This window comes from Octopus bimaculoides, chromosome 23 (assembly GCF_046866305.1).
Source record: "Octopus bimaculoides isolate indiv1 chromosome 23, ASM4686630v1, whole genome shotgun sequence".
NCBI classification, from domain to species: Eukaryota; Metazoa; Mollusca; class Cephalopoda; order Octopoda; family Octopodidae; genus Octopus; species Octopus bimaculoides.
The window spans coordinates 10,025,305-10,038,630 of record NC_142950.1 but is presented as its reverse complement, the minus strand read 5'-3'; the positions used below and the strand labels follow the sequence as shown (position 1 = coordinate 10,038,630).

Below are 13,326 nucleotides of genomic sequence, written 5' to 3'. Positions count from 1 at the left end.
TTTCACCCTGGAATGAGATAGAAGTTGTTTCCTGTTTGTTTGCAGTCTTTATTGCACCTGAACATCTGCCACAAACAAAAACTAACTTGCTAGTTAACCTGCCTTTGATGTTGCTGCACCTCTTATGTGTCCATAGCTTGCACCGGGTACATCTTATAGAGTTACTACCTACTCCTCTTCTACATACTGAGCAGGGCCATCTACCTGAAGGGGTTTGTGTTTTATCTACCTTCCTACTTATTAGGATTTTGGTTTTAGCTAGGTTGACTCTAAGGCCCTTCAATTCTAGACCTTGCTTCCACACCTGAAACTTCTCCTCTAGTTCTGATAGTGACTCCGCAATTAGGGCAAGGTCATCAGCATAGAGGAGCTCCCAGGGGCAACCTGTCTTGAACTCCTCTGTGATTGCCTGGAGGACTATGGTAAATAAGAGGGGGCTGAGGACGGAACCTTGGTGGACCCCTACCTCTACCCGGAATTCATTGCTGTACTCATTTCCAACCCTCCACCTTACTGGCAGCATCTCTGTGCATGGCTCGCACAGCTCTCACTAACCATTCTTCTATCCCAAGTTTCCTCATTGACCACCAGATAAGGGATCGGGGGACCCTGTCAAAGGCTTTCTCCATGTCAACGAAAGCCAGGTACAGAGGTTTATCCTTAGCTAGGTATTTCTCCTGCAACTGTCTCACTAGAAATAAGGCATCAGTAGTGCTTTTACCTGGCACGAACCCAAACTGCATCTCATCTAAATTGATTCGCTCCCTAATTAGTTGGGCTATGACCCTCTCTGTAACTTTCATAACCTGATCTAACAGCTTGATGCCTCTGTAATTATTTGTATCTAAAGCGTCACCTTTACCTTTGTAGCAGTTGACTATGATGCTGCTACACCAGTCATTGGGTATGACTCCTTCGTGTATCACCTGGTTCGTAATACGGGTGACTAGGCTATAGCCAACACTGCCAGATATTTTGAGCATCTCTGCAGTGATTCCTGATGGGCCGGGGGCTTTTCCGGTCTTCATACTCTTAATTGCTTTATCTACCCTGGTACTATCAACTCGGATAGCTGGTCTCTCTATTGGGTCGACATACGGCAGGCTCTCTTTCTCCCATTCATTCTCTTTATTAAGCAATCTATCGTAGTGGCATCTCCAGACCTCTTTCTTTGCATCCTCATTTAATGCAAGCGTACCATCATCCATGCGAACACATTTCTCTCCTACAACATCACTATTCTCTCTCCTACACTGTCTTGCAACACGAAATACCTCGAGTCTTTGGTCCTCACGGCGCAGAACATTGGCAAATCTTTCCTTATCTGCTTCCCCTCTGGCTAAATAAACCTGTCGCCTAGCCTCCCTTCTGGCACATTGGTACAATTCCCTGCTACCACCGTTCTTCCAGTCCTTCCAAGCCTGTTTCTTTTGTCTAATAGCCCTGTCTACCTCCTTGTTCCACCACCACGTTACTCTGGGTCGGGAGGGGACCTTACACCACCCACAAATCTGGTCGGTGGCTTTCAACAGGTTGTCCCGCAGAAATCTCCAATTGTCTTCCACGTTGTATGATGCTATATCCCCTTCTATTTCGTTAAATGCTTCAAGTAACTTGTCTCTAAGTCTCTGTCCGTTTGCAGGGTCTTTAAGCTTCCACACCCTTCTCCTCCAAGCCTGTCTAATTCTGGGCACCCATTTTGCCTTGATCCCAAATTCGCTAACTACTAATCTATGTTGTGGGGTACATTCTTCGCCAGGGTAGGTTTTGGCATTTATAAGCCGCCCTCTTTCCCTATTTCTGGCGAGGATGTAGTCGATTTGGCTAGAGTGTCTGCCGGAGCGGTAGGTGACTAGGTGACTGGCAGGTTTCCTGAAGTTGATATTGCAGACCATAAGATCGGTTGCATCACAGAACTCCAGCAGTCTGGTTCCCTCCTCGTTGCGGGAACCGAAGCCATAGCCTCCATGTATGCCATGGAAGCCTCCAGCACGACGTCCGACATGACCGTTGAAGTCTCCAGCCACAAAGAGAAGGTCCCTGTCACTCGTCGACGAGGTAGTTTGCAAGAGGGTGTCATAGAATTGGTCTTTCAGACCATCTGGTAGCCCCGGTTGAGGTGCATAGGCTGAGATGACAGTAGCTAATCTATGATGAAGCACTAGTCTGATCTTAAGTACTCTGTCACTTACTCTAACGACCTCGATTACCTTATCCGCCCATTTCTCCGCTAGAAGTATTCCTACGCCCCCGACCCCGTCAGTGTTCCCTGCCCAGAAAATCTTGTACCTGTGTTCTTTGCCTGTGAGGAACCTCGCAGAACCTCCTCTCCATCTTACTTCCTGGATGCAGCACATATCTACGCGTCTCCGTTCAAACATCTCAACAATTTCACCAGATCTACCTTTCAGCGTGCCGACGTTGAGAGTGCCAATCCTAACAGTATGGGTGTTGGGGGTGTGGGCCTGTAGCCTGGGAAGGGGAAAAGCAGTGTCGTGTACCTGTCGTCATATATTAATATATTAATTAATATCGATTAATTATCAGGGGGCCAGATCTTATAATAATATTTACCCATTAGGAGGTCAGGGTACTTGATTCCACGCAAAAAATTCGATTTTTTTTTTTTTTCTTAGTGAAAATCTGTGCGAATGTTGATATACCAAATTTCCGAGGCTTCCACCACACCTCATTCGGTTTTCCGCCCCCCCCCCAAGAGTTTTGTAGCATATTAGGAGGTCACTGGAATTCATTCAACGAAAAAAAAATTTCCAACAATGATTCCTGGATGGGGGAGGGGGTTATTCTGCCCTCCCCCCCTTCCGAAAATCCAAATTTTATTTTCTTAGTGAAAATCGTGCGGGTGTTACTCTAAAAATTTACCAAATTTTAAAATATTTTTTACTCTTTTTCGTATTTTGTTTCAATCATGATAGGTCGGAATCTGGGGAAAACAGATGTCAAAGCTTAAGGATAATATATGGTTTATGGATGCGGAAGACATGTGGTGAGGTGTATGGCCTTTGAGCGGGAAAATAGACTTTCCCACTGTGATCTGCCTCTCTTTCCTATTCTTATTTCATCACATTTTGTTTTACTTAACTGAATAAGGGATTCGATGACCTCTTTTTTGTTTTTAAATAATAAGTCAGCCTTATTGGTGATGAAAAAAATTTTGAATATTGCGTAAGCTGGGAAGATTGGAATTGGAAATAGAAAAGACAAACAGAAAAATTGTTACTTCACGGGAATAGAAAACCTGTTTTTTTTCAGTGGGGAAAGAAGTGTCGCTAAGTAAATCATTTTTTTTCATCAAAGTAAATAATACTTTGTGTAAAAAATTATTTACTTTGTTTAGGAAAAAAAACCCCCATAGGATCGACTAGTACCCAGATTGGAATTGAAAGGAAAAACTGGAATATAACGGGTGTGGGTGACTTTTTCAGAACAAAAACAAAAAGAAAAAGTGTCGTTAAGCCGAAGGAAAATACTTTACAGTCATTTAGCTGTTTTTTTTTAGCGATTGCGTAAGCTGGGCAGATCGGAATTGAAAAGAAAAACGAAAGAAAAACTGAAACCTGACGGGTGGGGGTGACTTTTTCAGAACAAAAACAAAAAGAAAAGGTGTTAAGCTGAAAGGAAATATTTTACAGGTATTTGGCTGTTATTTCTAGCGATTGCGTAAGCTAGACCTGCAATTCTTGATCAAAGCACATTTTCATCCGGTCGTAACTTATTTAGTTTTTGCCATTTTCAGGAAATTTATTGGAATGTGTATTTTATAAAATCGTATCATTCTGGATGAAAGAAAAAAAGAACCCAAAACTTACCTGTTTTAGGATCCGCATAATACCGGGACTTGTCTGACTATTGTCTTCGGAAGTTGTGAGATAAATCACTCGTGTAAGTCTCCTCCTCACTCTACTCCACCTTCCCCCCTCTCTCTCTCTCTCTCTCTCGTTTTTCTAATCTCCTACTCCTGCTCCTGTTTCCTGTTACAAGTGTCACTGTGCGCACCTACGTGTTTTTATTGGGAAGAGGTGCCTCAGTGCGTAATTGGTACTTATTTCATCGACCCCGAATGGCAGAGTTGACCGCGGCGGAATTTGAACTCAGAACGTAACGTTAGACGAAATACCGCTAATCATTTCGCCCGGCGTGCTAGCGATTCTTCCGGCTCGCCGCTTTATTCAATAATATTGTTTAGTCACTATACATGTTGAGTAGAAAGTTCGTCTGAATATAAACAAATCTCTATGATATAAATAGAATAGGGGAATTCTAGCGGAGCATTGACATATATATGCATATATGCTCCAGCATGGCCGCAGTCAAAAGACTGAAACAAGTAAAAGAGTATATATATATATATATATATATATATATATATATATATATATATATATATGAGTAAAAATAAATACAAAAAAAGGGGTTTTGTATGATTGTGTATAGAGGAATATATTATTTTATTTAAAAGAGTTCCAACTCTGTCTGTTTTTTATGACTGGTTTTCTGTCTTTTATACCAATTCTTTTGGACAGCAGCAGTATGTGTTTGGCTATTTTTAGAAATGATGACATTTGAGAAATTTTTTGTCTTTTGGTTATAGGGATAAGATTTTTATATATATATATATATGAATGTATGTGTGTGTGTGTGTATATATATATATATATGTATATGTATATATATATATATATATATATATATATATATATATATATATATATATATATATATATATATATATATATATATGTATATAATATAATATAGGATAAAATCTTTATAAGAATTTATCAAGTAGTCAGCGTGAAAAAACTTCATAATGAAAAAAACTCATCATTTTTTTCCATAAATATATATAATTTATATAAGGGCATTAACTATATAGTAATACCTCAAGCTTAGAGGGACTAAATAAGTAAAAAAACTACCCAAAAATAAGCAACATATTTACCGAAAGCGAGGAAATGGTCAATCTTTCGAGCCCGAGTGGCGTCCATAAGAACTATGTTAAAGGTACACGTGTCAGTGGAGTACTCAGCCACTTGCACTGGAACCGTAATCATTTTAACTGACAGAGTGCCACGCGTTTGTTAAATGTTTTCTTCAGAAAAATAATGCCTTACCCGGTCCAGAATCGAAACCACGAGCTTATGTTCACGAGTTCAACACCACTAAACCACACGCCTCCATCGTGTGTGTGTGTGCGTGTGTGTGTGTGTGCGCGTGTGTGTGTGTGTGTGTGTGTGTGTACTACTAAATATTTTGCGGAGGGTTTTCCCAAAATTTCATCATGTAACATATTAAATATTCCGTTCTTTTCTTGTCAACGGTTCATGTATTGTTCATTTCTGTACCTCCCTTTCTTTCTGCCCTTCTCCTCCTTTCTCATTATATATATATATATATATATGTGTGTGTGTCTGTGTGTGTGTGTGTGTTTGTGTGTATATATATTTATTTATTTATGGATTTCAGCCCAGTGGCTGTGGTCATGCTGGAGCACAACCGTGACTTTCCGTCTTTATGCTGTGCATCTCTGATCACGAGCAGAAGTAGTTGGGGAGAATCATAACCATGTGTCGAGAGGAATCCTTTGGGGTTTGGATAATTCAGCTTTGGAAACATAGGTGTTTAGTTCATCATCCTTAAACAACCCTAATTCAGGGACCTTTTGAGCGGGATGGGCTACTCGACCTGAAGAAAATTCCAACTGGGCCCCATCTGCAAAGTCATGCGTTGTTTATCTTGATATGAGATGACCATGTTGCGCACGTATGGTTGTGATGCATGGGCCTGGTGTACCCTTATCACACGGGTAGTCATGATGGGTATACTAGGCTTCGTATATTTTACCCAGGGCCGTATCCAGACTAAAATATTTGAGGAGGCAAAGACCAACAAAAACCAAACCAAGTTAACAATTACAAACAGTTCTATGCATTGTCCCAATGATGGAAAGGGGAAGGGGAGGGTACGTTAGAAAGGCATATATATACTTGCAGATCCGATTTAATATATTATACAGTAAATGTTTTCAATCCATTTTGGCCAAACACCCCCTTTTGACCCTTGGAGTTACAAATGACCCCCGCTACAAAATTTTATTTTGATATCAGCAGATGATGATTAAAAAATAAAGGACATAGTTCTACATATGCGCTTGTACGCAATTGGTAGTACAAATTGAAATGCAAAGAAACGAAATAGTAAATGGTCTTATGAATGAAAGTTTGGTAATTGCGTTTATTTCCACCACGTGACACTTATGAGATCAAAAGAGTGCTCTTTGGTACAAGTAAATGCAGATGAAATCATTTCAAACCTTTCTGATTTCCCTTTTAAACCACTAAAGAGGAGAAAAGATTATGCCAACAAATATGCAAGCCTTTTTGCTGGCATAATTTCGTTATATCTATATTCTACTACACATAAATACATAAAAACAGAACAGGCACACACACACACAGACAAGAACAAGCACGTACACACAACGCCTTCCATTTCAGCAACTGTCACGAAGACATCCGAATTGTCGAATTGTCACGGAAAGAGTCGAACTTTTGTTTAAATAATTCGTATTAAAATTTTGAAAACGTGTTTCTAGCATGTCAGGTTTTCTGCGTCTGCTATTTTATAATTGTATGCATTAGTAGAGAAAACACCTTAATTTCACTTCTTGTCAAAGGGTGGATGAGAGGAGGGATGTTTATTTATTATTTTTTTTTTGAAAAATTGAAATTTTATCAAATTTTTTTTTCTCAGAATCATAATCTCCATATTTTACTACGTATTTCGCCCCCCCCCCCCCAATTATTTTTAAAAAGTGAAAATTTAAGAAATTGATGGGGGGCGGGCAGCAGAATTAAAACTGAATTTTTTTTTTTTTTTTTTTTTTTTGCAGATTCAGAATCTCTGCTCTCGATATAGTGTGTTCCTGCATGGCCAAAATACTTGGGGTCAGGGAGTGTGAGAGAACATTCAATAAGTAGTCACTTTACATGCTTTAATTACCACTGTGAAAGGTCATTCATTATATTAGCCTAAAACTAATCTTTCGAGCCCGAGTAGCGTCCATGCTATCTTCATGAGGAACCGTTAACTCATGTTGATTTATCACTTTCTTTCTTTCATTTAACAAGGGTAAAACGATACTTATCGCTCCGATGCTGTAGTTTAAACTAAAATTTAGACGTTAAACTCAGAACTAAGGCGTTTATTAGAAAGAGGTCGCGTGAAGATATTACGTTAAGAAAAAGAATAGAATAAAGAGATATAAAAACATGAATGAAAGCATTATTTATAAAATTATGAATGAAAGATTTAAACTTTATATACATACCCTACAGCTGCTACTACTATTGCTACTTCAGGTATCAATGCTGCTACTACTACTACTACTACTATTACTTATAATAATAATAATTAATTCGTTTTATTAGCCACAAGGGCTAATATCAATTAAAAACATGTAAGGACAAAGACAGGACGAAGGTTACAAAAGGTTTTGTCCGAAAAGGTAGAAACGTTCGTCTAAACAGGAAGAAAACGGAGAAAGATATAACAAATAAATAGAAATCCCAAAGGGGGAGGCGCTTCGAAAAGGAAAAGGTTACACGTGGAAAAACCCATAAAACCACGGGAGCCTGGTCAGAAAAAATAAGAAAGGGGTATAGAGCCCTTTCTCCTTTTACATTACCTTTTTTTTCTACAGGTGTATTCTCAGAATTGGTCCGTTTATACTGGCCATTCTTCCAATAGTCACCCATCTTTCAACAAATTTGCTATGAGACAGCACTTCCCTCTCTACTCTCATCTTCCTTTTCAAGTGGAACTTCAAAAAGTTGATGAGGCCTTGGCCAAAGAGGAAAGTGTCTGACTTTAGTCCTTTGAAACGGGTCCACCATATCACCTCATTCGCTACAGCCACTAGGCATAAGAAAATTGCCTTGCCCTCCCGGTTAAAGGAGGTCGGCGGGTCAATCCTCACGATGGATTCAGCTGATAGCCGGATCCGTCCTACACATGACAGTAGCTGTTCAATATAAACCCACAGGTCAGCAAAACTCGGGCACTGGACGAGTGCGTGCAGAACGGTTTCGTCGTCCTGAGCGCACCTCGGGCAGAGTTGCGGCAGGCCATCTAGGTACACACCGAAGTCTGTCCCGTTGTCCGTCCTGCTGTTCGTCCCGAACAATTGAGCAAAGTGCTATTGAAAGGCCGTACACATCTGCTTCGGTTCCGAAATCTCGCAGTCGTTCTGGTCCACCAAAGACTGAATAGTCGCTCTGTTGCCACGCTTCGCCTCAGCCACGCGGGCCCATCGAGCGGCCTTAGTCCCCTCCCCACTTACCGAAAGTGCTTTAGCTCTGACAATGCAGCCTTCATGCTTGGCATCAAAGTGTTGGTCGAGGGCCAACTTCGCTGCTAACACGTCGGTTGCGATGCCTGTCCTAAGAGCCTTGTCTAGTTTGTTAACTTAATCCCGCTTTGTTTTCTTAAGTTCTACAGCCTTACTAAACCTAATTTATAATAATAATAATAATAATAATAATAATAATCAGAATCAGAATCGTTTCTATTAAAGGTGCAAGGCCTGAAATTTTGTTGAGAAGGGACTAGTTGATTACATCCAACCCCAGTGTTTCACTGGTACTAAATTTATTGACCTCAAAAGGATGAGAGGCAAAGTTGACCTCGGTGGAATTTGATCTCCGAATGTAGCAGGAGATGAAATACCGCTAATCATTTCACTCAGCATGCTAACAATTCTGCCAGCTTTTCACTTTAACAACAACAACAACAACAGCAACAGCAACAACAACAACAACAACAACAACAACAACAACAACAACATTAATTGTTGTTCTTTATTGGCCGTTTTTACAATATAAATTGGCAACCCTTTGCTTTCACCATAGCCCTTGAATACATCGTCTTTGTCTCAATTAAGATAATTGTTATTATTTAACTGGGGTTTGGATCATAAATTAGCATAGAATTATCATGGAAGGTTTTAATCTAGATCACTTTAACCCTTTTGTTACCATACTTGTTGAAACACACTGCCTTTGTTTCAATTAATTTTGTAAACACTGAAGAATTTAGTCAAATAATTTTGTCATTATTAAGCTAGTGTTTGAAACGTAAATTTACAAGAAATTTTGATGGAAGAAAGTTTTGAGATCCCTTTAAAACAAGATATTTGTATCATAGAAACAAAAGCAGTTTTAAACAAGTTGGTATCAAAAGGGTTAAGCCTGGCAGATATTACTATTTTTTATTAAAAACAAAACATGTTTTTTTTTTTTTGGCAGGTTTTGCATCAGGAACCAGCTTCAGCCTTTTCATAGCGATTCTCATTGCTATCATCTTGTTTCTTGTTACTCTAATTTCTGTGTTCACCTTCCTGTGATTCCATTTCCTCTCTTCTGTGTCCATAGCATGCATTTTCTGCATATTGAGCAGGATCATTTACCTGATGGGTGTGAGGTCCTGTCTGTTTTCCTGGTTGTTAGAACTTTCATTTTTGCCAACTTAACTTTAAGGCCTTTTGACACCAGGTTTTGCTTCCATTACTTGAAATTTCTTTTCTAATACCACTGCAGATTCCACTCTGAAAATGAACTCATTAGCATATAGTAGTTCTCAAGGGCAGCTAGTATTAAATTCCTCTGCTGTGACCAAGAGGACAGTGATTAAGAAGAGGGAAGTGAGAACTGAGCTCTGGCGCACATGTAGATCTACCCAAAGTCCATTGCTGTACTCATGACCACCTCCCACCTGACTGATAGTACCCCTGTACATGGCTTGTTTGGCTTTCACAAGCCATGTACCTCTAGCTTCTTTAAAGACCACCTCATCCCAGAGTAGGAGAGTATGTTGAAGGCTCTCTGGTCCAACGAATGCCACCTACAATGGCTTACTTTTAGCTAAATACTTCTCTTGCCTTTGTGTGACTAAGAAGATGGCATCTGTATTACTTCTCCCTGGCACAAAACCAAAGACCATGCGAGTGAGTGGTGGGTTCTAAAGACAATGAATCTGTTATGGGTGATTAAGTTGTATCCTATTCTGCCAGTGAATAATAATGGTTTACTTCTTTATTTCAGAACCAGTGGAATTGGGACAAAGCGTACGTCTTAGAACTGTAGAAATTCCTAATCTAAAGAATGCCTGGACATTTTCATAAAGATGTTGAGCATAAGATGGACAGAGAAAAAAGATGGCTGTGGATGACTAAAAATGATTTAAAACCGGAAACGGATGTACTAATCTGTACTGCCCAAGAGCAAGGACTAAGAACAAACTACATAAAATACAGAATAGACAACACATCAGAAAGTGGTAAGTGCAGAATCTTTGGGCAAAATGGTGAAACCATATGGCATGTTACCAGCTAATGTACACCACTAGCCCAACGCCTTCATGTATCACCTGGTTAACTATACGGGTGACTTGGCTATAACCAACACCGCCAGATATTTTGAGCATCTCTGCAGTGATTCCTGATGGGCCGGGGGCTTTGCACCATCCAAAGATCTGGTCAGATCTGGTCAGTGGCCCTCAGCAGGTTGTCCCATAGAAACCTCCAGTTGTCTTCCATGTCATGTGATGCTATATCCCTCTCTCTTTTGTCAAAAGCTTTGAGTAATACATCTCTAAATCTCTGTCCATTGACAGGATCTTTAAGCTTCCAGACCCTTCTCTTCCATGCTGGTCGTCTGCTGGGCATCCATTTAGCCCTGATCCTGAAGTCACTAACTACAAGTCTATGTTGTGGGGTACATTCTTCACCTGGGAAGGTTTTGGTAATTATAAGCAGCCATTTTTTTCCTTTTTTTGGTGAGGATGTAATCAATTTGGCTAGTGTGTCTACCAGATCGGTAGGTGACTGGCAGGTTTCCTGAAGTTAGCATTGCAAACCATAAGATCATTTGCATCGCAGAACTCCAGCAGCCTGGTTCCCTCCTCATTGCAGGAACCAAAACCATAGCCTCCATGTATGCCATGGAAGCCCCCTGCATGTTGTCCAACATGTCCATTGAAGTCACCTGCCACAAAGAGAAGGTCCCTGTCATTCGTCAATGAGGTAGTCTGCAAGAAGATGTCATAAAATCGACCTTTCTGTCTGCCTGGTAGTCCTGGCTGTGGGGCATGGTTGATAACCTATGATGTAACACTAATCTAATTTAGAGGAAAGTAGGTTAGGTAGTAGTAAGGGAAGGCAGGTCAGTGGTAAATCAAGAAAAACGAAAGGAAGGAAAAAAAAAAAAAAAAAGAACAATAACCTTAGGAGTGGCATATTACTAGTAAGATTTATTTTTTTTAAATATTTGAAGGTGCACAGTAACAATGCCACTCCTAAGGGTATTGTGCTTCTATTTTTTTTTTTTTTTTTCTTTTCCTTCCTTTCTTGATTTACCACTGACCTGCCTTCCCTTACTACTACCTAACCTACCTTCCTCTAAATTGAAATTACTGCTATCTTACCCCTCCTTCTAATAGAATATATAGAAATTAAATTCCTGTTTGGTTCACTAGACTGTTGATTAGCAGCCCAGTCACAAAACGGCTTTCTGAAATGAACTTCCATTATGCAGCTGAGGAGTACAATTTCATTGCATATCTTATGTGGTGTTCTCACTACATAAATAAATGAGGCTTGTACGAAACGTACATACTGCTATGACCTAATACATTTTTGTTGCTTTTCTTCAAATATGGCAGTGGCCAACTTTGTATAGGGTTCTGAGGATTATGGTTACATTACAAATCAGGCTGAAGAGAAATAGACAGTCGGTAAGATTGTTAATTTTGAAACTGGTCCCTGTTTAATAATGATTTTTTTCGGTGATTTTAAATGTCTTGCCCGCTTACGTTTTGGTATTCCTCTATATTTCATGTTGAGAACAATTTAGGTCTTAATAGACACAAGATGTGATCTATTTCTAGCACATTGAATGTCCACGTTAGTGGTCAACATTATATATAAAAATGTACTTTAATCCCCTGAGATTGCAGATACTGTTTCTGAATCTCTTTGATTCTTTAAATGTGCTAGCTTCCTGGTAATTAATCGATATTAATTAATATATGATTTTTTACCCTATTTTTTAATATATTAACCATTACCGAGTTCTCATACTGGATATATGCGACGCAGTAAGTATTTTCTGCAGACATATTCCTGGAATTAGCGCGCCAAAACGAAGACTTTTGAATTTTACCATTAAGCTGTAATTAGCAGAACCATATACACGCGCACCTATGGCGGTGGGCAACTTTGTATAGGGTTCTGAGGATTATGGTTACATTACAAATCAGGCTGAAGAGAAATAGACAGTCGGTAAGATTGTTAATTTTGAAACAGGTCCCTGTTTAATAATGATTTTTTTCAGTGATTTTAAATGTCTTGCCCGCTTACGTTTTGGTATTCCGCTATATTTCATGTTGAGAACAATTTAGGTCTTAATAGACACAAGATGTGATCTATTTCTAGCACATTGAATGTCCATGTTAGTGGTCAACGTTATATATAAAAATGTACTTTAATCCCCTGAGATTGCAGATACTGTTTCTGAATCTCTTTGATTCTTTAAATGTGCTAGCTTCCTGGTAATTAATCGATATTAATTAATATATGATTTTTGACCCTATTTTTATATATATATATATATATATATATATATATACACACACACATACATGCACACACGTTTTTAATCAGTAGAAGTTACGAATGATTCAACAGATGAGAGCGCATGACACTTTGTGACTTCTAACAAGTTAAAATTATATATATATATATATATATATATATATATATATATATATATATATATATATGTGTGTGTGTGTGTGTATATAAGTTGTTCTATTGCTTATAGGATTTGAACACTGCATCTGCTGCAAACTATACAGCTCTGCTAACTAAAGCAACATCACAGCTTTAGCAGCCAAATTAGAGAACTTAACCCAAGTACCTAAGGTTTCACATATCAGTTATCTGTCAAGGGGGATCACAGTCGACATAGCATAAAGAAAGGTATTATATATATATATGTGTGTGTGTGTGTATAATACCACACACACACACACACACATACGAGGGGTTGTTGAAAAGTTCCTGGCTTTAAGGGTATCATAAAAGGCCTGGTTTGAGACCCAACCTTCCAACTTCTTTTACAGGGCATAGAAAAACTGAAGAACCACTGCAATGAGTGTGTGAACTGTTAAGTCTAAAGTACAAAGCATTTAAATATACAGGGTGGGCCAAAACTCAAGGACAAAATAAATTCAATAAGCTCTGAAATT

The 13,326-nt window shown here is 39.1% G+C and overlaps 1 protein-coding gene and 1 long non-coding RNA gene across 2 annotated transcripts in view; one reads left to right on the top strand and one right to left on the bottom strand.

The window, feature by feature from the left end:
- LOC149131299 (uncharacterized) overlaps positions 1 to 3,962 on the bottom strand; it is a 20,818-nt gene extending 16,856 nt beyond the window's left edge. Inside the window, exon 1 of the mRNA XM_089340685.1 lies at positions 3,831 to 3,962. Within this exon, the coding sequence (XP_089196811.1) occupies positions 3,831 to 3,848 (18 nt within the window). The 5' untranslated portion in view covers positions 3,849 to 3,962. The remainder of the gene's footprint in view (positions 1 to 3,830) is intronic.
- Positions 1 to 13,326, top strand: part of LOC149131298 (uncharacterized) — a 21,293-nt gene that overhangs the window by 4,702 nt on the left and 3,265 nt on the right. The window contains exon 2 of the long non-coding RNA XR_016238117.1: positions 10,122 to 10,356. This is a non-coding gene — a long non-coding RNA (uncharacterized LOC149131298). The remainder of the gene's footprint in view (positions 1 to 10,121; positions 10,357 to 13,326) is intronic.